Here is a 24,853-nt window from a genome sequence, read left to right as displayed (position 1 = left end):
AGTATTATGAAGTGGCCCTCCTTATCTCTTGTTATGGCCTTCACTTTGAGGTCAATTTTATCAGATATAAGTGTTTCTATCCCAGCTTTTTCTTCACTTCCATTTGCCTGAAACATTTTTTTTTCCATCCGTTCACTTTCATTCTATGTGAGTTCTTTATTCTGAAGTGGGTCTCTTGTAGACAGCAAATATATGGATCATGTTTACTTATCCATTCATCTACTCTATTTTGATTGAAGCATTTAACCCATTTACATTTTAGGTTATTATTGAGAGGAACTTATTTGTTGCCATTTTAAATTTTTATTCCTGTGTTCCTTCTTCCCTTTCTATTTCTTCTTTTTACAGTAGTCCCTTTAACATTTCTCGCATTGTTGTAATAAACTCCCTTAGCCTTTGTTTGTCTGTGAAGCATCTGATTTCAATTTTGATTTTGAATGATGGCTTTGTTAGATAGAGTATTCTTGGATTTAGTCCCTCGCTTTGCATCATTTTCTATACTTCATTCTATTCCCTTCTGCCTGATGTGTTTCTGTTGAGAAATCAGTTGATAGTCTAATGGGAGATCCCTTGTAGGTAACTTTCTGTCTCTCTCTGGCAGCCTTTAAGATTCTTACTTTGTCGTTGATGTTTGCCAGTTTAATTACGATGTGTCTTAGTGTTGGTCTTTTTGGGTTCATCTTGTTTGGGACTCTCTGTGCTTCTTGGACTTGAGTGACTTTTTCCTTCCTAAAGTCAGGGAAGTTTTCTGTCATTATTTCTCCAAACAGGTTTTCTATTCCTTGCTCAGCTTCATCTCCTTCTGGCACCCCTATTATGTGGGTATTGTTTCATTTCATGTGTCCCAGAGCTCCCTTAAACTCTCCTCTTGCTTTTTATTTTATTTTTTCCAGTTGCTGCTCTGCCTGGGTGTTTTCTTCTACCTTGTCTTCTATCACACTGATTTGGTCCTTAGCTTCTTCTAGTCTACTGTTGAAACCTTCTATTATAGCTATATCATTCTTCATTTCCTTGGATTCTTACACATCTTGAAGAATTTCTCATCCAGACATTTGAGCATCCTTATAACAATTACTCTGAATTCTTTCTCTGACAAATTGCTTGACTTCATTTCATTTAGTTCCTTTTCTGGTGCTTCCTCCTTTTCTTTCATTTGGGGGTTGTTTCTTTCTTTTTTTAAAAAATTAAATCTTTATTGTTCAGATTATTACAGTTGTTCCTCTTCTCCCCCCCCCCCATAGCTCCCCTCCACCCGGTTCCCACCCCACCTTCTGCCCTTACCCCCAGCCCCCACTGTCCTCACCCATAGGTGTACTATTTTTGTCCAGTCTCTTCCCGCACCACCCACACCTCTCCCCTCCCCCCAACCCCCCCGGAGGAAAGTCAGTCCACTCCCTTTCTATGCCCCTAATTCTATTATATTCACCAGTTTATTCTGTTCATCAGATTATTTATTCACCTGATTTTTAGATTCACTTGTTGATAGATGTGTATTTGTTGTTCGTAATTTGTATCTTTACCTTTTTCTTCTTCTTCCTCTTCTTAAAGGATACCTTTCAGCATTTCATATAATACTGGTCTGGTGGTGATGAACTCCTTTAGCTTTTCCTTATTTTTGAAGCTCTTTATCTGACCTTCAATTCTGAATAATAGCTTTGCTGGGTAAAGTAATCTTGGTTGTAGGTTCTTGGCATTCATCACTTTGAATATTTCTTGCCACTCCCTTCTGGCCTGCAAAGTTTCTGTTGAGAAATCAGCTGACAGTCGTATGGGTACTCACTTGTAGGTAACTGACTTTTTTTCTCTTGCTGCTTTTAAAATTCTCTCTTTGTCTTTTGCTCTTGGTATTTTATTATGATGTGTTTTGGTGTGGTCCTCTTTGGATTCCTTTTGTTTGGGGTTCTTTGCGCTTCCTGGACTTGGAAGTCTATTTCTTTCAGGAGGTAGGGGAAGTTTTCTGTCATTATTTCTTCAAATAGGTTTTCAATATCTTGCTCTCTCTCTTCTTCTGGCACTCCCAAAATTCAGTTGTTGGTGCGCTTGAAGTTGTCTCAGAGGCTCCTTACACTATCTTCATATTTTTGGATTCTTTTTTGTTTTTCCGGTTGGGTGTTTTTTGCTTCTTCGTATTTCAAATCTTTGACTTGATTCTTGCGATCCTCTAGTATGCTGTTGAGACTCTGTATAATATTCTTTACTTCAGTCAGTGTATGCTTAATTTTTAGTTGGTCCTTTTTCATAACCTCGAGGGTCTCACTAGATTTATTGAGGGTCTCACTAAATAAATCAGCGGTTTCTAGAAAATTCTTGAAAAACCTTATAAGTGTGGTTTTGAACTCTATATTTAGTAGTTTGCTTTCTTCCATTTCTGCAATTTGTGACCTGTTTCTTTGTCTCTGCATTTTGGCTGCTTCCCTGTGTTGATAGAGTGGCTTTGTGTGCTTGGTGTCCTATAGGGCCCAGTGGCTCAGTCTCCCCAATTATCTGAGGTGGACACTCTTGGTGCACCCCCTTGTGGGCTTTGTGCACAGTCTTGTTGTAGTTAAGCCTTGATGGTTGTAGGTATCACTGTGAGGAATTGACCTCCAGGCCAATTGGCTGTGAGAATCAGCTGTGTCTGCAGTGGTAGAACTTCTGTGCTGGAGACACACCATTCTGGGGCAAGACTTGCTTCAGTGAGGCTTTGGTTCTCACTGAGTCTGCCCCCTGAGTGTGTCCCATTTGGATCTGAGGAGTTGTAATCTGGATGGTCCCACTCTGACCACTGGGTACACTGGCTCTTGGATCTCTAAGGAGGTGCTAATTTAGCCTCTGCCTGAGCCTACCCAGCAGGAGAGATCTGCAGCTTCCTGTTCTTTGTTTGGGGTTTGGAGGTGCCCAGATGAGGCCCAGCTGTGAAGCAATGCAAGCTGCTGTGGGGCCTTGGGCCTTCTTTTGGAAGGTCTGTGTCTCTCTGCTCCAGCTGCAGTTTGTTAGGTAATTTTCAGATTGTAAAGGGCCAGGCCTTTCATATGCAAAAGCCTCTGGGCACAGCTTGGGTAGGGCGGGGTCTCAGGGGATTAACTGGGCGGAGCAAGCAGCTATGGCTGATTCTCAGTCCTACTCTAAGAGGACCCAGGTCTCACTGTTCCACAGTAATCACTGCAAGCACCTCTGAGAGAAAGCCGCCCTCGAGTTCTGACCGATGCCAGACAGTCCAGTTTGTCCCAGTATGAGTCTGGGTCTCCAGAGACTCGCCCGGAACTGGAGTTCAGAGCAGTCAGGAGCTTGAGACTCGCTCCCGATTGAAAAAGACAACCATGTCCTCAGTTGCCAGCCCTTTCCATGTGTGCCTCCGTACCTCTACACTTTACTTCCACACCTCCTCTGAGTCTCAGTGTGCTTTTCTCTTTCCTTCTAATTGTAGACTTTCCACTCAGCCAGCCTTCCTGTGGTTCTGAATGATGTCTGCTTTGTCTTTTAGTTGTATTTTTGCAGTTGTTGTGTGAGGCAGCAATTTCTGGTGTTTACCTACGGTGCCATCTTGGTTTCTCTGGAAGAACTCTTCTGGGGGTTGCTTCTTTATCTCCTCCTTTTTGCTGTTCTTTTGTAATTTTTTCTATGTATTAGATCAGTGATGGTGAACCTATGACACCTCTGACACGCGAACTCATTTTTTGGTTGATTTTTCTTTGTTAAATGGCATTTAAACATATAAAATAAATATCAAAAATATAAATCTTTGTTTTACTATGGTTGCAAATATCAAAAAATTTCTATATGTGACATGGCACCAGAGTTAAGTTAGGATTTTTCAAAATGCTGACAAGCCGAACTCAAAAGGTTCGCCATCACTGTATTAGCTCAAACTGCTATGCAACCCAGATTTTTTGAATTGGTCTTATGTACTAGATGTTTTGTGGGATCCAATGGTGTAGTCTCTCATGTCTCCTGGACTGGGAGTTCTACAGAGGCCCTCTACTTGAGATATTTGGTTCTTTTGATGTAGTTGGGTCTTGAATGTTTGTCCCTTTTGTGGATGGAGTCTCCTCTCAGGGTGTATGATTATACACATTTTATATGTAGTTTGTCCTCACTTAGAAGAATTAGAAACTCGAGAAAAAAAATGGGATTGTGAACTAATTTCCCCAAGGTCGGTGATTTTGTCTTGAGGAGGGAAGTTTGAACAAGTGAAACATTGTTCCAATGTGAAGGATGTTTGACCTTCAACTTTGGGTTTCCATCTGCTTGGGTTGGGAAACTGGCTTTCTGAGAACAAAGGACAATCCTGTGTCATCCTTCCCCAACCCACTCTGCCACCACTGTCATAGTTCTTCCCAGTCAGCTGGGTGCTAAGTGTTGGCCATGGGCTGTGATGTCATTAAACAGTTTGCATATCACCTCTGGGTCATGGCTGCATCAATTTTGTTTTGGTCAATCAGACAAAAGATCAGTAAGGAAACGGAGGACTTGAGCAGCGCCATGTAGATTAATTGAACTATATTCCCTAACAGACATAGACAGAACATGCTGTGGAGTAGCACACGTGTTCTCTCCACACACCCGGAGCATTCTCCAGCTCAGCTCACATGTGAGGCCTCCATATCAGTCTGACCAAGTTTAAGAAGCCTGAAGTTACACCGGATATCTTTTCTGACCATAATGGAATGAAACTAGAGATCAATAACAAAAGAAAAACTAACAAATTCACAAATATATGGACATTTTAAGAAATATACTCTTGAACCTCCCATGAGTCAAAGAAGATTCTACGAGGGAGATCAGAAAATATCTCTAGACAAATGAAAATGAAATATAGTACCATATTATACATATAAAAATGGGTGAAACACTACATTGTTTTTTTACCACAATAGATATTAAATGGAAGAGCTACATAATAACAAAAAAGCTTAAGAAAATTCAAGTAAACTAAAATACATCTTTCTTTTATTGCAAGATGTGGAGTCTTACTTGTATCCTCAAATACCTTATTGTCATGTTCCACTTGAACAAGGTATAAAATCATAAAGTAAAAAAAAAAAAAAAAATTGAAACAACAGCAGACAAGAAGTATCTGACTTGAGAGAACCAAAATGGCGGCATAGGTAAACACCAGAGATTGCTGCCTCGCACAACCACTTCAAGAATACAACTAAAAGACTGAACGGACATTCCAAAACCACAGGAAGGCTGGCTGAGTAGAAATTCTACAACTAGAAGGAAAGAGAAAAGCATACTAAGACTCAGAGGAGGTACAACGTGGAAGTACAGAGGTACAGAGGTGCATGTGGAGAGGGCTGGCGGCTGAGGACACGGTTTTCTTTTTCAATTGGGAGGGAGTCTTAAGCTCTGAGCTCCAGTTCCAGGAGAGTCTCTGGGGACCCAGACTCATATGGGAGAAACTGGACTGTCTGGCATTGGTGGGAACTCAAAGGTGGCTTTCTCTCAGAGGTGCTTGCAGTGTTTGCCAGGACACTGAGAAGCAGGCCCTCTAAGGGCAGCCATAGCTGCGTGCTCCGCCCTGTCGATCCCCTGGGACCCAGCTCTGCCCAAGCCAAGCCACGCACAGGAGGCTTTTGCATATGAAAGGCCTGGCCCTTTGCAATCTGAAAATTACCTAACAAATTGCAGCTGGCCCAAGGCCCCAGGCAACTTGCATTGCTTCACACCTGGCTCCTACTGGATAGCCTCAGGCAGAGGCTAGATTAGCACCTCCTTGGAGATCCAGGAGCAAGTGTGCCCGGTGGTCAGAGTGGGACCATCCAGATTGCAGCTCTTCGGACCCATAAAGGACAAATTCAGGGGGCAGAGTCAGTGAGCACCAAAGCCCCACTGAAGCAAGTCTTGCCCCGGAGGGGTGTCTCTAGCACAGAAGTTCTCCCACTGCAGACACAGCTGATTCTCACAGCCAATTGGCCTGGAGGTCAATTCCTCCCAGTGATACCTACAACCATCAAGGCTTAACTACAACAAGACTGTGCACAAAGCCCACAAGGGGGTGCACCAAGAGTGCCCATCTCAGGTAATTGGGGAGACTGAGCCACTGGGCCCTATAGGACATCTAGCACACAAAGCCACTCTATCAACACAGGGAAGCAGCCAAAATGCGGAGACAAAGAAACAGGTCACAAATGGCAGAAATGGAGGAAAGCAAACTATTGGATACAGAGTTCAAAACCACACTCTTAAGGTTTTTCAAGAACTTTCTAGAAACCGCTGACAAATTTAGTAAGACCCTCAAAAAGACGGGTGAGACCACCGATAAATGTAGTGAGATCCTCAAGAAATCTAGTGAGACCATCGAGGGTATGAAAAAGGACCAACTAAAAATTAAGCATACACTGACTGAAATAAAGGATATTATGCAAGTTCCAACAGCAGACTAGAGGATCGCAAGAATCAAGCCAAAAATTTGAAATACGAAGAAGCAAAAAACACCCAACCGGAAAAGCAAAACGAAAAAAGAATCCAAAAATCCGAAGATAGTGTAAGGAGCCTCTGGGACAGCTTCAAGCGTACCGACATCCGAATTATAGAGATGCCAGAAGAAGAGAGAGAGCAAGATATTGAAAACCTATTTGAAGAAATAATGACAGAAAACTTCCCCTACCTGGTGAAAGAAATAGACTTCCAAGTCCAGGAAGCGCAGAGAACCCCAAACAAAAGGAATCCAAAGAGGACCACACTAAGACACATCATAATTAAAATGCCAAGAGCAAAAGACAAAGAGAGAGTCTTAAAAGCAGCAAGAGAGAAACGATTAGTTACCTACAAGTGAGTACCCATACGACTGTCAGCTGATTTCTCAACAGAAACTTTGCAGGCCAGAAGGGAGTGGCAAGAAATATTCAAAGTGATGAATGCCAAGAACCTACAACCAAGATTACATTACCCAGCAAAGCTATCATTCAGAATTGAAGGTCAGATAAAGAGCTTCACAGATAAGGAAAAGCTAAAGGAGTTCATCACCACCAAACCAGTATTATATGAAATGCTGAAAGGTATCCTTTAAGAAGAGGAAGAAGAAGAAAAAGGTAAAGATACAAATTATGAACAACAAATACACATCTATTAACAAGTGAATCTAAAAATCAGGTGAATAAATAATCTGATGAACAGAATAAACTGGTGATTATAATAGAATCAAGGGCATAGAAAGGGAGTGGACTAACTATTCTTGGAGGTGAAAGGGGTGGGGGGGATGTGGGAAGAGACTGGACAAAAATCGTGCACCTATGGATGAGGACAGCGGGAGGACGGAGGGGTAAGGGCAGGGGGCGGGGTGGGAACCAGGTGGAGGGGAGCTATGGGGGGAAAAAAGAGAAACAACTTTAATAATCTGAACAATAAAGATTTAATTATTTAAAAAAAAAGAAGTATCTGAATTCCTTCAATATCCTCTGACTTCTAATATGTTTTCTTTATCTGTCATTTTCTGCAGTTTGAATTCATGGGTCCTGGATCTGTGGTTTGGTGTCTGACATTAATTTGGGGAAAATCATTATTTATTATTGCTTCAAATATTATTTTTTCTGTTAATTTCTCTCTTTTCCTTATATTCTCATTATATGTATGTTACAACTTTTGTAGTTGTACCACAGTTCTTGGATATTATGTTTCATGTTTTTAGTCATTTTTCTCTTTGCTTTTCAGTTTTGAGATTTCTGTTGAGATTTCCTTAAGTGCAGAGGTTTTTCTTTCACTTGTGTCCAGTCTACTAATGAGCCAAAGAAAGCATTTCTTTATTTCTGTTGCAGTAATTTTATCTCTTTAGCATTTCTCTTTTACTTTTTCTTAGACTTTTTATCTCTCTGCTTACATCACCTATCTGCTCTCACATTTTGTCTATGTTTTCCATTAGATCGCTTAGAAAATTAATCACAGTGGTTTAAAATTCCCGGTCTAAGAATGTCAACATCAATATTACAGTTGAGTCTGATTCTCAGCTTACTCTGTCTCTTCAAACTGTTGTTTGTTGCCTTTGAATATGCCTTGTAATTTTTGCTTTTGTTGAAAGTTGGATATGATACATGTGATAAAGGAACTCTGGTAAACCCGCCTTTAGTGATATGACGGTAGAGGTATGAGAAGGGAAGCACTCTATAGTCCTATGGATGGGTCCCGGTATTTTCCTTTTTTTAGTGAGCCTGCGCCCTGGGCTGTGAACTCACAAGAGGTTCTCAGTGCTCTCTCCCCTCTTGGATGTCGCAGGAAGGTAGCGGGAACTAGATTTGGATGATGCCCTTGCCCTGCATGGAAGACCAGAAGAGGTTGGAGTTGCGTATTACCTTTTTATCAATTGCTTTGGCTCCTATAAAGAGTAGGAAAATGAAACCCTCATCAACAAGAGGAAGTGACTAGATATACTTGAATCTGAAAAATCGAATCATTGCAGTATCAACATGGAATTGAGGGATGTGAAGGTAAACATGGATGAAATAAGGAAAAAAGAGCAGGAACTAGAAACCAGGAGTAGAGAGGGTGAGGGCAGGGGGCTGCTGATCCCTTTTCTCATGAGCTTTCTAGATGTTTTTGACTTTAAAACAACATGCATGTATGATGGTGTCACCTGGCTTCTGTTCCCAGGGTGAAGGACAGGGAGGGGGTCTCAAAGTGAGAGAGAAGAAGCTGACTGTGCCGAAGGGCTCGGTGGTGGCCTATAAGAGGAAGCAGCTGGTTTTCAAGGAGAAAGACTGGGGTAAGCAAAGGCTGAAGGAGGCATTGGGATCAAAGACTTGCTTCTCCTGGGAAGAGAAATAAGAAGAGGAGACCATCATCAGGCAACCTTGGCTTCTCTACCTGTTCAGAGAGAAGCAGCATTTGCCATCTGTCCAGGACACACACATCACCACTATAAACAGTCTCCTTTAAGCAAGATCCCACTGAAATGTTGCTCTGGGAGGCAGGGACAGTATCCTACATGGAGAGAGTCAGAGGGGTGTGCTTAGCACTGGGTAAAGCATGATCCTACTCCCACATGTCTCTATTCAAGGTCCCTCCACTCTCAGCAGCTCACCTGTGGGAGGGGGGGAGGTGGGCACAGAGACCTCCAAGGTTACCTATACCCTCCATGGTAAAGCCCATAACAATTGGCACAACCAGGAACAAAACTGCAAACAAAGTGCCCTGTGATGCAGAATTGTATCTACATCTCTCCCTCCCTCACCTGCCTCAAAATGCACAACACCCAACTGGGTTCTGAATTCACATGGGAAAACCATTTGCATCAAATACAACTATAAACCAGAGTCCAATGGTCCTATGAACAAACCAGCTCAGGATCCTTGGCCTCTCCCCGCCCAAATGTGGAGTCCCAGCGATAGGTCAGCCTGATAAAGGTAGGGGACTAGCTCCTCAGAGATCAGGGGCTGAATTCACCATACAGAGAACTTCCCATCTCTCTCTCTCTCTCTCTCTCTCTCTCTCTCTCTCTCTCTCTCTCTCTCTCTCTCTCTCCCTCCCTCCTTCTCTCCCTCCCTCCCTCCCTCTCTCTCTTTTACACACAGCTATCTACAGCGTCCTCACTGCAACATCTGGTGAGGGGTGGGTCCTGCTGTTACTGACTTCCTGTCAGTGGCAATAGATGGAATGAGTATGAGCTCTCCATTCCTTTTTTTATTTTTGGAGAGACAATTCAAAGCATTTTATTCATTAATCCATTTAATTTAATAATGTACCATATTGTACTGGCACTATTAATACTACTGTCATTATTTCCCTTTGAGAGGACCATGCTTTTGAAAAAATCTTACCATCGATTAACTCTAAAAAATTTTACCTTACCAAAAAGCAACCCCTAATCAGCTAAGATGGAGGTGATATGGGTAAGGTGTTTTAGTCAAAAGATGGGAGTACAGGTATACCAACAGCAAATTTAGTACATGGCTTAAATCAGATGGCAGGGAGAGAGTACCAACACAGCCAAGGCCTTCCAGTTGGTAGCTAGAAGTACTCTGCCAAGTAGGTTATTAGTCTGCAGAATTGCAAAGATAAAACCTTTTCCTATTATCTACTCAAGCCTAACCAGAGAATATGAAATAATGGATAACTAGAGGGTGGTAACTTTCCAGAAAACAGAAAGTTGGAGTAAACACACCATTTCCAGATAAAAGTGAGGTTGATGTCAGTGTAGAGAAAGCTTTGGATATCTTCTTTAAGTTTGTTTTTGGTATTTTGGTATGTAAGCAACCAAGATGGAGAGGGAGGCTATCCCAAAGAGGAAAGTCTGTAAGAACCACAGTAGTTGAGCCCGAACATTCATGATGCCTTTAGACTTGCACAAAACCATGACATACAAGGACTCTCCCACGTGAATCAGCCAGGCAAGCCAATACCCATTGCTCAGAAGGATGTGATGATGGTCCACCAAGTACTGAGTGAAGGGGCCCAGGAGACCAAGACTATGATAAGGAATACTCTGAGGGCAAAAGACAACCCACGTGAAATATCCCAGCACGAGGGCTGTGACCAGTGAGGGCAAGGGTCTGGCTGTGCAAAAGTAGGCGGTGGCAGGCCTGCTGCCCTCTGAGTTCGCCACCACCATCTTGAAAGATGCAGATACTGAGCCGTGGTGTGGAGAGCCGTCCCTCTGTCCCCGTCCCCATACCGGAAAAGCTTGAGTAGCTGGTCTCATGGCCTAGAGTGCTGGCTAGAGGCACAGACTGACCAGTCAGCTCTCCATTCTTACGGAGTCAGTGGCTGAACTCAAACTTCAAAAATCTTATATAATAAAAGGGTAATATGCAAATTGACCTAAAGGTAGAATATCTGGGAATGACCGGTCGGTGTGACATGCACTGACCTCCAGGGGACAGACATTCAATGCAGGAATGCTTCTACAGGGGGAGCGCTGCTCAGCCAGAAGCTGGCTTATGGCTGGCCAGTGCAATGGCGGTGGCGGGAGACTAGAGTGGATAACCATCACCCAGGTGCCTATTGAAAAGGCAGGTTCTAGCTTCCTTTTTAGAGAGTCTGATGCGGAAGGTATGGAGTGAGGTCAGGTCTCTGAGTTACCACAAGCATTCCAGGTGATTCTGATGCGAAGTGTCCCCAGGCGAACCTGATAAAAGCTGGAACATCTGGCCCAGAGGAGGAAGGGTGGGGCTGCAGGTGCAGGGATGTGAGAGGTTCCAACAGGGATACCCACGACTCTGCTGACTTGGCTTCTTCCCACCTAGGCATTCACCACATCGCAGATGATGATGATCGGGAAACCTTTCCAGCAGGTGAGTTGGTCGGGTTCTCTGCTTGGACCTTAGGCTGTGCTGAGCCCTTGACTTTCTTTGGACTCATAAACACCCTGCTGGAGCTCAGCCCCTACAGACCCTCAGGGAAACCTTCCCTAGCCAGGATCCTCCACCACCTCCTCATCTCACTGCTGTGACCCACACAGGCCCCTGGCCTCAGGGTGAGCCTTTCTCCTCTGAGTACTAGGGTAGAGGAGAGAGAGAGAGAGAGAGAGAGAGAGAGAGAGAGAGAGAGAGAGAGAGAGAGAGAGAGAGAGAGAGAGAGAGAGAGAGAGAGAGAGAGAGTTGGGGGAGCAGAGACTGAGCTGTTGTGAGTGACCACTTCTGTTCCTCTCACCAACAGTAAGCATATGTCAACCCCAGTCCTTAAATGGACAGATAGTAGATAGTGGGATGTGATCCCTCCACAAGGCCCCTTTTTACTACTGAAACCCCACGTGATTGCCTTTGCCATCCTCATGTGAGCCACTGGGCTCTGGTTCCCTCGACAAAGGGCTGGGTGGATGGAAAAGAGGGGATCAGGGAGAAGGGGGCAGAATGTAGATAAATTGTAAGTCTTCAGAGATTAATTTTTTAAAAAATACATTTTATTGAATTTTTACAGAGAGGAAGGGAGAAGGATAGAGAGCTAGAAACATCGATGAGAGAGAAACATCCATCAGCTGCCTCCTGCACACCCCTCACTGGGGATATGCCCGCAACCAAGGTACATGCCCTTGACTGGAATCGAACCTGGGACCTTTCAGTCCACAGGCCGATGCTCTATCCACTGAGCCAAACTGGTCAGGGCATTCAGAGATTAATTTTGGGTGGTAATTTGATTTCTCTTCTGGACGGCATGGACCCTGCCGCCCCTCCAATGGGTGAGTATGTGTTTGCTGGGGAGGGGAGGGTCCTCATTGTACTCATCTGATGAGCAGGGCATATTAACCCTCTCTTGCCACCATGGCCCCTGGGCCTGGTCATAGTTTCTGTACGTTAGGGAGGGTAAAGGAGGGTCAGGAAGGATCAGGACAAGTCATACAGTTGGAGGGATGGACTGGCATGAAGCAGGAAGAGGTTAAGCAAGAGGAGGGCGGCAGTAGAGGACAGAAGCCTTGGAAGTGTCTGTAAAGCAAATTTAGGGGATCAGAAAGGAAGATGCTCACTTGCCATTCTTTTTCTAGAAAGAATTCAGGAACACTTTTGACTAGGTGTTTACTAAGAGGGAACCAGAGGCCTGCTAGGTAGGGAAGACTGAATCTCAGAACCCAAATTGGAGGTTTCCAAGCAACTCAGAAAACCGAGTTTTACTCCCAAATTTATACTTTCTTAGCCCTTCCTTCCTTCCTTCCTTCCTTCCTTCCTTCCTTCCTTCCTTCCTTCCTTCTTTCTTTCCTTCCTTTCTCCTCCTCCTCCTCCTCCTCCTCCTCCTCCTCCTCCTCCTCCTCCTCCTCCTCCTCCTCCTCCTCCTCCTCCTCCTTCTTCTTCTTCTTCTTCTTCTTCTTCTTCTTCTTCTTCTTCTTCTTCTTCTTCTTCTCTCTCTCTCTCTCTCTCTCTCTCTCTCTCTCTCTCTCTCTCTCTCTCTCTTAATTAATGTATTTCCTCATTCATTTATTTTTGGATGCATGCAACAACCAGCTCAGGACCCTTGTGCTTTTATGGCCAAATGTTGAGTTGCAGGTAGAAGCCAGCCTCATGTGTCTATTTGGACATTGGGGATTCCCTCACCACACATAACACTCACTCTCTCTCTCTCTCTCTCTCTCACACACACACACACACACACACTCTCTCACTGTTCTCACTGCAACATCTGGTGAAGGTCAGGTCCTGCTGTCAGTGACCTCCTGTCAGTGGCAATAGCTGGAATGAGTATGAGGTCTCCAATCATGTGGGGTCAGTTACACCCAGACTTCAAAATTATGTTTTATAAATGTTGACAAGTGTGAACTAAATGGAGATTGACTTCAAAGGCTAAGCACACAGCAGTGTCTGCAAGTCAGACCCTGCCCATGGGGCTTGCCTGTTTCTACAGTTCAGGCCTAAGGGTGACTAGAAAAAACCTTCACAAAGAATGGCCCAGTGCAGTGAGCATTGCCCTTCCATGAACTAATTCCGTCCTCCTATCACTTTATAGAGTAAATTAATATGAAGAACAGTGCAATAATTTTCCATAGCCCTTGCTCTGTGACTTTGGAGGTAATCAGAATTTACTCACGTCGTCACCAACACCCACACACTTGATTATTCCCGCCTTGAACTCTTTTCTCCCTGCCTACTGTGTCACCATGCTCTTGGATCTCCTATAATGGGACTGCTTTTCCTCTGTCTCCTTCCTTCATGGGCTCCTGGCCTTTGTCAAACCCTTAAATCTGATCTTTAAAGGTTTCAGAATGTTGAACATTTCTCTACGTGAAATGTGAAATCACCCAGGAGCAGGGAGTAGACCCGTGAGGTAGGGGCCTATGGGAGAGGAAGACAAAGGGCAGGGAGGAGGCAATGTCCTTTCCATGGAAAAGACCAATCTTCAATGAGAGACTAGAGTGGAAAACCATCGCCCAGGTGCCTATTTGAAAAGGTAGGTTCTAGCTTCCTTTTTAGAGAGTCTGATGAAGAAGGTATGAAGTGAGGTCAGGGACTCTCGTGTTTCAGAAGTATCCCAGGTGATTCTGATGCAAAGGGTTCCCAGGGCACCCTGAGCAAAGCTGCCACACTTGGCCCAGAAAAGAATGTGTGGGGGCTGCAGGTGTGGGGAGGTGAGAGGCTCCAGCAGCGATACCCTCAGCTCAGCTGACCTGGCTTCTTTCCAAACAGGCTTCAAAATCATGCGAAAATCTGATGAGCAAGTAATTTTCTTAGGTGAGTTGGGCAGGTTTTCTGCTTGGACCTTAGGCTGTGCTGAGCCCTTGACTTTCTTTGGACCCATAAACACCCTGCTGGAGCTCAGCCCCAACAGACCCTCAGGGAAACCTTCCCAGCCAGGCTCCTCCACCACCTCCTCATCTCACTGCTGTGACCCACACAGGCCCCTGGCCTCATGGTGAGCCTGTCTCTTCTGAGTACTAGGGTAGGAGTGTGTGTGTGTGTGTGTGTGTGTGTGTGTGTGTGTGTGTGTGTGTGTGTGTGTGTTGGGGGTGGAGAGGCTGAGCTGTTGTGAGTGACCACTTCTGTTCCTCTCACCAACAGTAAGCATATGTTAACCCCAGTCTTTAAGTGGACAGATAGTAGATAGTGGGATGTGATCCCTCCACAAGGCCCCTTTTTACTACTGAAACCCCACGTGATTGCCTTTGCCATCCTCATGTGAGCCACTGGGCTCTGGTTCCCTCGACAAAGGGCAGGGGGTGGATGGAAAAGAGAGGATCAGGGAGAAGGGGGCAGAATGTAGACAAACTATAAATCTTCAGAGACTAATTTTGGGTGGTAATTTGATTTCTCTTCTAGGTGGCATGGACCCTGCTGCCCCTCCAATGGGTGAGTATGTGTTTGCTGGGGAGGGGAGGGTCCTCATTGTACTCATCTGATGAGCAGGGCATATTAACCCTCTCTTGCTACCATGGCCCCTGGGCCTGGTCATAGTTTCTGTACGTTAGGGAGGGTAAAGGAGGGTCAGGAAGGATCAGGACAAGTCATACAGTTGGAGGGATGGACTGGCATGAAGCAGGAAGAGGTTAAGCAAGAGGAGGGCGGCAGTAGAGGACAGAAGCCTTGGAAGTGTCTGTAAAGCAAATTTAGGGGATCAGAAAGGAAGATGCTCACTTGCCATTCTTTTTCTAGAAAGAATACAGGAACACTTTTGACTAAGTGTTTCCTAAGAGGGAACTTGTAGCTCGCTGGAAAGGGAAGACCCAATCTCAGAACCCAAATTGGAGGTATTCAAGCAACTCAGAAAACTTAGTTTTACTTCCAAATTTATACGTTCCTTAGCCCCATTTTAGTTTCTTCCTTCCTACCTTTCCCTCCCTCCCTCCCTCCCTCCCTCCCTCCCTCCCTCCCTCCCTCCCTCCCTCCCTCCCTTCCTTCCTTCCTTCCTTCCTTCCTTCCTTCCTGCATGCAACAACCACATCAGGGTCCTTGGTGCCTTTGTGCCCAAATGTTGAGTGTCAGGTAGAGCCAGCTGGGTATTTCTTCTTGGAGATTGGGGGTCCCCTGGGTATTTCTTCTTGGAGATTGGGGGTCCCTCACCACACAGAACATTCTTTCTTTCTTTCTTTCTTTCTTTCTTTCTTTCTTTCTTTCTTTCTTTCTTTCTTTCTTTCTTTCTTTCTTTCTTTCTTTCTTTCTTTCTTTCTTTCTTTCTTTCTTTCTTCCTTCCTTCCTTCCTTCCTTCCTTCCTTCCTTCCTTCCTTCCTTCCTTCCTTCCTCTCTCTCTCTCTCTCTCTCTCTCTCTCTCTCTCTCTCTCTCTCTCTCTCTCTCTCTCTAACACACATACACACTCTTCACTATACAGTCCTCCCTACAACATCTGTTGAAAGGTGGGTCCTGCTGTCAGTGACCTCCTGTCATTGGTAATAGATGGAATGAGTATGAGCTCTCCAATCTTGTGGAGTCAGTGGCTGAACTCAAACTTCAGAATGATGTTTTATAAGTGTTGACAAGTATGAACAAAATGGAGATGGACTTTGAAGGCTAAGCTCACAGCAGTGTCTACAAGTCATGTCCTGTCCATGGGACTTGTCTCTTTCAACAGTTTGGCATGAGGAGTAGGGTTCTGTGTGTGTGTGTGTGTGTGTGTGTGTGTGTGTGTGTGTGTGTGTGTGTGAGAGAGAGAGAGAGAGAGAGAGAGTGAGTTTGGGGAGCAGAGACTAAGCTGTTGTGAGTAACCACTTCTATTCCTCTTTCCAACAGCAGGCATATATCAACCACTGTGCTTAAGTGGACAGAGACTGTAAAGTGGGATGTGATCCCTTTATGAGGCTTCTTTTTACTACTGAAACCCCACGTGATGGCCTTTGCTGTCCTCATCTGAGCCACTATGCTCTGGTTTTCTGGGCAAATGGAAGGGATGGATGGAAAAGAGGGGAATGGGGAGTAGGGGGCAGAATGTAGACAAAGCATAAGTTTTCAAAGACTAAGTTTTGGGTGGCAATTTTATTTCTTTTCTAGGTGGCATGGGAACTCCCACACTTCGAATGGGTGAGTATATGTTTGCTGGGGTGTGGAGGGTCTTCATTGTACTCACCTAATGAGCAGGGCAGATTAGCTCTCCCATTTACACCATAGCCCCAGGGCCTGGCCACAGTTTCTGTAGGTTGAGAAAGGTAAGGAAGATTTGGGAAATGTCAGGAAAGGTCCAAAAGTTGGAGGGACAGATTGGCTTGAAGCAGGAAGAGGTTAAGCAACAGAGGTGGCAGTAGAGGACTTAAGGCTAGGAAGTGTCTCTAAAGCAAACTTGGTGGATGAGAGAGGGAGATGAACAGTGGCCATTCTTTTTCTAGAAAGAATACAGGAACCCTTTTGACTAGATGTTTACTAATGGGAACCTAAACCCTGCTGGGTAGGTAAGACACAACCTCAGAACTCATATTGGAGGTGTCAAAGCAATGTAGAAAACTGAGTTTTACTTCCAATTTATGCTTTCCATAACCCAAGTTACTTTCCTTCCTTCCTTCCTTCCTTCCTTCCTTCCTTCCTTCCTTCCTTCCTTCCTTCCTCCCTCCCTTCCTTCCTTCCTTCCATCTTCCTTCCTTCCTCTCCTTTTTTCATTCATTCATTTGTTCATTCATTTATTTGAATGCATGCAACAATCAGCTCAAGGTCCTTGGTCTTTGTGCCCAAATGTTGAATCCCAGGTCGAGTCCTGCCTCATATGTCTACTTGCAGATTGGGGTTTTCCTCACCACACATAATATTTACTCTCTCTCTCTCTCTCTCTCTCTCTCTCTCTCTCTCTCTCTCTCAAACTCACTGTTCATTATAGTGACATCACTGGAACATCTGGTGGAGGGTGGTTCTTGCTGTCAGTGACCTCCTGTCAGTGGCAGTAGATGGAATGAGTATGAACTCTCCAATCTTTTGAGATCAGTAGTTAAACTCAAGCTTCAAAATTATCTATATAAAAGCATAAGTGACTGTCTCAAGGTTCGATTGTTTGCCTGATAGCTATGACGCACAATGACCACCATGGAATAGACACTGAGACCAGAGGAGAAGGGAGCCCGAATCCTCGAAGAATTGGCCACGGGTTAGGTTGCTCCTGGGGCGTGGTTGGCACTGAATCTGCCTCACCTGCACACTGGACCCAGAGAGGAGGGTGGAGAGAGCCCAATTCCTTGTGGAATTGTCCATGGGTTAGGTTGCTGCTGGGGCACTGTTGGCCGTGAATCTGCTCCACTCTTACACCGGACCCATTAGGGGATGTCGGAGGCCTGGTGCATGGATTTGTGCACCAGTGGGGTCCTTCAGCCTGATATGAGCCCTCTCACAACCTGGGACCCATTAGGGGATGTCAGAGAGCCAGTTTAGGCATGATCCCCAGGCCAGAAAGAGGGACCCCGCTGGTGCACAAATCCATGCACCAGGACTCTAGTGTTGTATAAGTGTTGACAAGTATGAACTAAATGGAGAAGGACTTCGAAGGCTAAGCACACAGCAGTGTCTGCAAGTCAGGCCCTGCCCATGGGGCTTGCCTGTTTCTACAGTTCAGGCCTAAGGGTGACTAGAAGGAACTTTCGCAAAGACTGGCCCAGTGCAGTGAGCATTGCCCTTCCATGAACTAATTCCGTCCTCCTATCACTTTATAGAGTAAACTAATATGAAGAACAGTGCAATAATTTTCCATAGCCCTTGCTCTGTGACTTTGGAGATAATCAGAATTTACTTACGTCGTCATCAACACCCACAAACTTGATTATTCCCACCTTGAACTCTCTTCTCCCTGGATACTGCGTCACCATGGTTTATGGGGTCTCCTATAATGTGACTGCTTTCCCTTGCCTCCTTCCTTCATGGGCTCCTGGCCCTTGTCAACCACTTAAATCTGATCTTTAAGAGTTTCAGAACTTTGAACATTTCTCTACGTGAAATGTGAAATCACCCAGGAGCATGGCAGGAAGTAGACACATGCCATAGGAGCCTCTGGGAGAGGAAGACAAAGGGCAGGAAGGAGAAGATTTCCTTTCCATGGAAAAGGCCAATCTCCAATGTGAGGTTAGAGTGGAAAACCATCACCCAGGTGCCTATTGAAAAGGCAGGTTCTAGCTTCCTTTTTAGAGAGCCTGGTGCAGAAGGTATGGAGTGAGGTTAGGTCTCTGAGTTACCACAAGCATTCCAGGTGATTCTGATGCAAAGGGTCACCAGGGGACCTTGATAAAAGCTGGAACATCTGGCCCAGAGGAGGAAGGGTGGGGGCTGCGGGTGTAGGGATGTGAGAGGTTCCAGCAGGGATACCCTCAACTCGGCTGACCTGGCTTTTTTCCACACAGCCTTCGAAGACATGTCAAATTACGATGAGCAAACCATTTCATTAGGTGAGTTGGGCAGGTTCTCTGCTTGGATCTCAGGCCCTGCTGAGCCCTTGACTCTCTTTGGACCCATAAACACCCTGTCAAGGCTGGGGCTCAGCCTTGACAGACCCTCAGGGAAACCTTCCCCAGCCAGGCTCCTCCACCACCTCCTCATCTCACTGCTGTGACCCACACAGGCCCCTGGCCACAGGGAGAGCCAACTGTCTTCTTTGAGTACTGGGGTTGGAGTATGGGTGTGTGGGTTTGCGAGTGGAGACTGAGTCTTTCCAATGGAATGGGAGTAGGAATTTCACTTCTCAAATGAGCCAGTGGCTTTAGTGCCAGGAACGTGGGATGTGATCCCTACACCAGGCCCCATTTAGCACAACTGAAATCCCAGGTGATTGCCTTTGCCATCCTCACATGAGCCACTGGAGTCCGGTTCCCTTGGCAAAGGGCAGGGGTGAATGGAAAAGAAGTGGTTGGGGGGAAGGGACAAAATAGAGACAAACCGAGATTCTTCAGAGACTAACTCTTGGATGTGGAATTTAATGTCTCCTGTAGGCAGCACAGATGCTCCATCCACCCAATAGGAGTGTTTGCTGGGGTGGGGAGGGTCCTCATTGTACTCATCTGGTGAGCAGGGCAGAGTGCCCCTGCCTTTACCACCATGGCCTCAGGGCCTGGCTATAGTTTTTGTGGGATGGGAAGGGCCAGGAAGGGTCAGGAATGTGGAGGGATGGACTGGGATGGAGCACAAAGAGGTTAAGCAAGAAGGTGGCGGCAATAGAGGATGGAAGCCTAGGAAGTGTCTCTCAAGCAAATTTGGGGGGTGAGAAAGGGAGATGACCACATGCCATTCTCTTTCTCGGAAGGGTGCAGGAACCCCACGGGCTGGGTGTTCACTAAGAGGGAACCTGAGGCTGCTGGGTAGGAAAAGGCAGAGCTCAGAACCCAAATTGGAAGTTTTTAAATGACTCAGAAAACTGAGCTTTACTTCCAAATTTATACTTTGGTCATGACTACTTTTCATTCATTCATTCATTGGTTGATGCATGCAGCAAACATTTACTGAGGGCTCATTGGGCAAGAGGCATTTTCTGAGCACTGGGATAGGACAGTGAACCAAACTGAAATGCCTGCCTCCCTGGTATTTCATTCTAGTGACTTCTCATTTTCACAAGGTCACCTTGAGGCCACCTCAGGTGTTCTGGCAGAAGCAGGCAGCTCCCAACATCAACTCCTTCATTAATTCCTTATAGACCCTGAAAATACAGGGTCTATATAATGATCATGGCACCCTCATTTTGAAGTTCAATGCTGGAATCTCTGACATTTTCATCTCTGGAGACCAATCTAGAACCCACATTATTTCCGACGTGTCTCAGAAATCAGCACCTGTTCAGTTTCTTCCTCTTCCCTGTGACCCTTTCCAGGATCCTCTTCTCTTGTCCCTGCATGTACCCCCCCACCTCATTTCAGCAGAGACTCTCCATCTTTCTAGCCTATTGTGGCAATTCATCCCAGAGCTCAAGCATGCTATCTTCAGAGATGCTCTGGGTCAGCAGCTTGAAGGGAAGAGGAATTTTGCTCATGTTGATGGGGAAGGAATGTTCTAATCTGAGAATTGTCTCCGTTTCTGGTTGGCATTAATGCCCAGGGGCAGATTTCAAGCTGCTACAAGAGGAGGTTTCCCAGAATGTAAAAGCAGCCGAGCTCTCAAAGGACATGCAGAACGTTGTGTTCTCCAACCTCCTGGCCATGCTTGGGGACCGCGAGGCTCTTCAGGACCTCATGGACACGGTGAGGGGCCCCGCCGCTCCCTAAGCCTGATCCGACTTGTAAATGGGGATGTTTCAGAGGTACGACTGCCAAGCTGTGTGGGGAAAGGAAAATGGGGGTAATCTTAGTGGGATGAGAAGGATGTCTGAGGTTGGGGACTATGTCCTGTGCCCAATGACCAGGACCAGGGAAGGCAGCCCTCACAGACTGGGGGTGCTCCATGCTCCCTGAGGGTGCATGGAGTCATTACCCCCACTCCTTGGTTAATCACTTGTAGACGCAGAATTTACCGGTGATGTCACTGATGTTATTATCACCATCATTAATAAGCCCTGTCTCCTATAGCTTGAACATGAACCCTTCGGTCATTTGGATGGCCCTGGTGGCACCATCCTAACTGAACTGCAAAAGGACTCCTGCTATCCAGGGGTTGTCTCAAAGTGCCTCATCCTTTACCTGCTTGAAACCTTAATGGGTAAGAGTGGTTTGGAGGAAGAATGGGGTGAGCCCCCCAGGGCCCCGAAATGGTTACATTAGGTGTCACCTCTCCAAACCCCTTGACAAGTTATGATTTTTCACCCTCACATCACAGGCCTCTACGAGGTCAGCAGGGCTCAGTGGGATGAGCTTGTCCTGTGACAGAGCCTGAGGCCTGCAAGGCCAGCCAGGTTCATGCAGCGGATCAGTGGGTGGTGATGCCAGGTCCAGCCACAGAAGCCCACCGTGGGCCATGTTAGGGAGCTTCCTGGAGACCATCCCATGAGCACGAGCAGAAGGGGGACTTTCCAGGGCAGGGAACTTGACCTTCACGCCAGCGAGTTTTATTCCTCTGCCTCAGAGTTCGCTTCTAAAGGTCTCTGAGTTCACCGTGCGGAGAGGAACATCTGACTCTTTCCCCAAATGTCCCCCTGTCCCCAGTGCTGAGTGACATCCAACATGTCCTGCTGGCTCAGTCCATGGAGAAGAGGATCCTCCTTCCGCAGAGGGACCTGGTGAGCAACCCCAGGGGCCAGCGTCCTGGGAAAGAGTGAGGGAAGCGGGATAAGAATGGTTCTGAGATAGGAGAGATGACTTGGGTTGCTGCTGGGAGGGGAGAGGAGGTCCTGGTGTGGGTTTGGGAAATCCAGGCTGCATCTCCATCTGGGAAACAGGCCCAGTGCGCATGAGTCTACCTGGGGAAGGTCTCTGTTTCCATGGCAACCTTGCAGAGGGCCCCTCCCCCCAGCTCTAAAATAGTCATCTGTGAATACAGGTTTGGGGAGCTCAAGGGTTCAGAGTTATACCCCTGATGTACTCATACAGTTACCATTTGCAAATTGGACACTCTCTCTCTGTATGCATATATATGTAAGTACATATGTGTGTAGACATGTACATACACACATTGCACACGCAGGCATACACACACAATTCCAAACTCCACTATTCTGCTGAGTAAGTGTCAGTGTCCCTATTTATCAGCTGAGGAGCCAGTGCTCAGTGATTTCCAACAACGTGTCCATGGTCACACTGACTGCAGATAGGAACAGGTAGAGCCCCCAGAGCTCCTGCCCCCACAGTCACCCTGCATGACCCCTGGCCCTTGGGCCCGAAGGTTCTCTCTTCCTGACCTCAGAGGCTGGCCTGTAACATCTGATACTGTTTCTTTAAGGTGAGGAGCATCCTGGAGCCCAACTTCAACTGCTCTGAGAACATTCCCTTTACCCTCCAGCCTGAGCTCCTGGCCCCACTCCAAGGGAAGGCCTTGGCCATTACCTATGGGCTGCTGGATGAGTGTGGCCTGAAGATGGAGGTGAACAGCCCTGGGTCAACCTGGGACCCGGAAGCCCAGGAGCCCCTGTCTGCCCTCTATGGGGCCCTCTCTGTGCTGAGCCAGCTGGCTGAGGCCTGAGCCCTCCTGGGGGGCAGGCCAGGGAGTCAGTCCTGGTCCTGTCCTTTGCTGCAAACACCCCCAGGCTGTTCTCTGTATTGATGAGTCTGTATCTATTCCACAAATAAGTGATAAGTCTTTGTCTTTGATTTATTTCGCTTAGCACAAGACCTTCAAGGTTGGTCCATGTTGTCACAAACCACAGGCGACTCTGGCTGCTGAGTGGGGGGATGGGTTGGAAGATGGAGGCCCACATGGATGTAGGGAGAACATTGAAGGAGTTTCTCTAATTGCCCAGGCACTCAGTGGTATATTTTAAAAGATCAGTGGTATATCTGAAAAGGTAGGAGCTTGAAAAGTAGATATATTTAATTGTGGTTGAAATAGATCCCAGGAATACTTGGGGGATATCTATGGAAACTCATAGGATTACATCCTGTGCTTCATCTCTTGAATGACCTAGATTGGCGCTATTTTCTAATGAATTTATAATTGACACCAGAAGGTGGCAGCATTGACACACAGAAGGAAGCTTGTTGGTGATGGCAGACATTTTCCTTGATTTGCTTTGGGACTTCTGAGTTAAAGGCAGACCCCACTCTGCTCTGCTCTCCAAACCTCCCTCCCTGCCTTTTCCCTTCTCCTTTGCTGCCTCCCTGCTGCATTTAACGTGGAATAGGCTGGGAGAAATGGGCTGGGGCAGAGGGGGTCAACACTGGCTTCTTTTTATAGCCTCTAGAACCTTCCTTTTAAACACTGCATTGGTTGTATTGAATAATTCCCATAAAGAGCTCTGGGAGGTAAGAGTGAGTTATGGGGAACTTAGAGCTGTTTCCAGTGTTTCCGGAAATGCCAGCCCTTCTGCTGGGATTACTATGGTTCTGTGGGAAATCTGTTGTCTCATGCTGAGCCCAGGCAGAAGCCGTGAAGAGCTTGAATGTCGCTCAGTAAGCAGGGTATATAGTTTCTAAACGAATTCAGCCAAGCACAGGAACTGTTCAAAATATGCAACCTTGGTCAACCCATTGGAAAGCAGGGCTGGTGTAAATGGTAGGGGGACTTATCATCTGATAGAGCACCTGCATTAATCTGAAAAATAATCATATCATTTTAAATCTTAGAACACATATACTAGTACTTATGTGAATAGGGGGTTAAGTTTTTCCTAAGTTTTCTTCTCAAGGCCTGTGGGAAGCAATGTAGGAGGTGACTCAGCTGTGAACCCAGCAAGCAGACCCAATAAGCATTGTCAGACCGACCCACCAGGAGTCAAACATCATCTCATCAACATCATCTCATTACCTGATGATTAAGGACAATAGCTGATGTCTGGGGACCTCCAGGGCTGTGCAAAGGTGCATTCCATTCCCAGCCTTACCCCAGCCCCTTCCCCTGTATAATCCTTTCCCCCATTGAATGCTTGTAAGCACCCTCTCTTCTTGGTTGGCTGGCCTTCTCAATAAATGTCTTCTATGATTCGACCCTGCCTTCGTTATTGGACACAGCGACAGGCAGCCCAAGCTCATCTGAGGGTTTCCTGGTAACAAAAATGTGGGGATTTGCTGTCTTCTTGGAAAACAGAGCCCATCTTCAGGAAGACTTGCGGCTGCACAGGTCTGAGCTGGAGTCTGAGGTCACCGCTGGGCGACCTCTGCCGGACAACTCCATTCTCCCCGCTTCCTTTTTCTCGCTTTATTGGGTTGGTATTGAATCAAATTAAATAATGTCTACAAAGAACCTACCCAGTGCCTAACAGGTAGGTGATACTCAATAAGCTGTTCTCAAGTGAACTGAACCAAGACAACAGTGAGGGATGCCTTGGAAGCCTGGGTGTCCCTGTTGTGGTCCCAGGGCAGCCCCAAAACCAGGGGGTGGGAGGAGAGACTCTGTGGTCTGGGACGTTGAACTCTTCAATTTTTAGAAATTCTCAGGCAGTGGAGCATGTCTAAGGATGCCCCTCCCCTCCCTCTGGTAGGGACTCTGGGCTCTGCTCTTCTGCCTGCTTCACAGCCTGCAGTAGATCAGGCATCACTAGTTGTTGTTTTTTTTTTAAACATCAGGGGTCTTTGCATTTGAATCCAGTTAGCCCTGGGTTATGTGAGATTGGCTTTAAATGGCTTTAAATCCTCCTAGTTGTCACAGAGGGAACCAGACAGGGATTTGCTGCCAGGATCCACCTTCTCTCCTTTCTGAGGAGGTGGGGAGCCTCTATGCTGGCAGTCTCCTAAGATTAGGGAGGAAGGGAGTGGGTGAATGCAGTGTGGGTAAGCTGTGCCAGGCCTTCTTCCTTGGCGTTTCAGGCCAGCAGGGGGCAGGAGAGTGTGCCCCCACCTGCCCCAGGTGTGCTGGGAGCAGAGGCAGGAGGTCTCCATGCAGCTCAGGTCACAAAGGCACTGCAGGGGCATCGTGCCCAGCTGGCCTTCGCGTGAGTGTCTCCTCTGGTGGCTTTGCTTGTAGAAGACATTGAGACAGTCCCCACGTGGGACTGGAGGCCCTCTCCCCCTGTGCTTGGGCCTCTCAGGCTGTGTCTTTGCTGATTGTCCCC

The 24,853-nt window shown here is 46.4% G+C and overlaps 2 protein-coding genes across 5 annotated transcripts in view; one reads left to right on the top strand and one right to left on the bottom strand.

The window, feature by feature from the left end:
- The window catches only part of GSDMC (gasdermin C), a 33,676-nt gene extending 9,889 nt beyond the window's left edge, over positions 1-23,787 (top strand). For 2 of the 4 annotated variants that reach the window (XM_059672287.1, XM_059672286.1), the window contains 10 exons: positions 8,569-8,680; positions 11,160-11,207; positions 14,025-14,069; positions 14,655-14,684; positions 16,318-16,347; positions 18,636-18,680; positions 20,317-20,459; positions 20,784-20,913; positions 21,357-21,430; positions 22,090-23,787. In XM_059672287.1, the coding sequence (XP_059528270.1) occupies positions 8,569-8,680; positions 11,160-11,207; positions 14,025-14,069; positions 14,655-14,684; positions 16,318-16,347; positions 18,636-18,680; positions 20,317-20,459; positions 20,784-20,913; positions 21,357-21,430; positions 22,090-22,329 (897 nt within the window). In that variant the 3' untranslated portion in view covers positions 22,330-23,787. The other 2 variants (XM_059672289.1, XM_059672288.1) reach the window with 2 other exon arrangements.
- On the bottom strand, positions 10,136-10,540 carry LOC132219752 (transmembrane protein 254-like). The gene has a single exon (XM_059672290.1). The coding sequence runs from the start codon at positions 10,523-10,525 to the stop codon at positions 10,136-10,138; it is 390 nt and encodes a 129-aa protein (XP_059528273.1). The 5' UTR covers positions 10,526-10,540.
- Positions 23,788-24,853: the final 1,066 nt, after the last annotated feature.

Source organism: Myotis daubentonii, chromosome 17, assembly GCF_963259705.1.
Source record: "Myotis daubentonii chromosome 17, mMyoDau2.1, whole genome shotgun sequence".
In the NCBI taxonomy this organism is placed as follows: Eukaryota; Metazoa; Chordata; class Mammalia; order Chiroptera; family Vespertilionidae; genus Myotis; species Myotis daubentonii.
Note: the sequence above shows the minus strand (reverse complement) of the source record. Positions and strands in the feature narration are given on the sequence as shown.

Coding starts and splice junctions, on each gene's coding strand:
- LOC132219752 (XM_059672290.1), bottom strand. CDS start 10,525: ATGGTGGTGGCGAACTCAGAGGGCAGCAGGCCTGCCACCGCCTACTTT.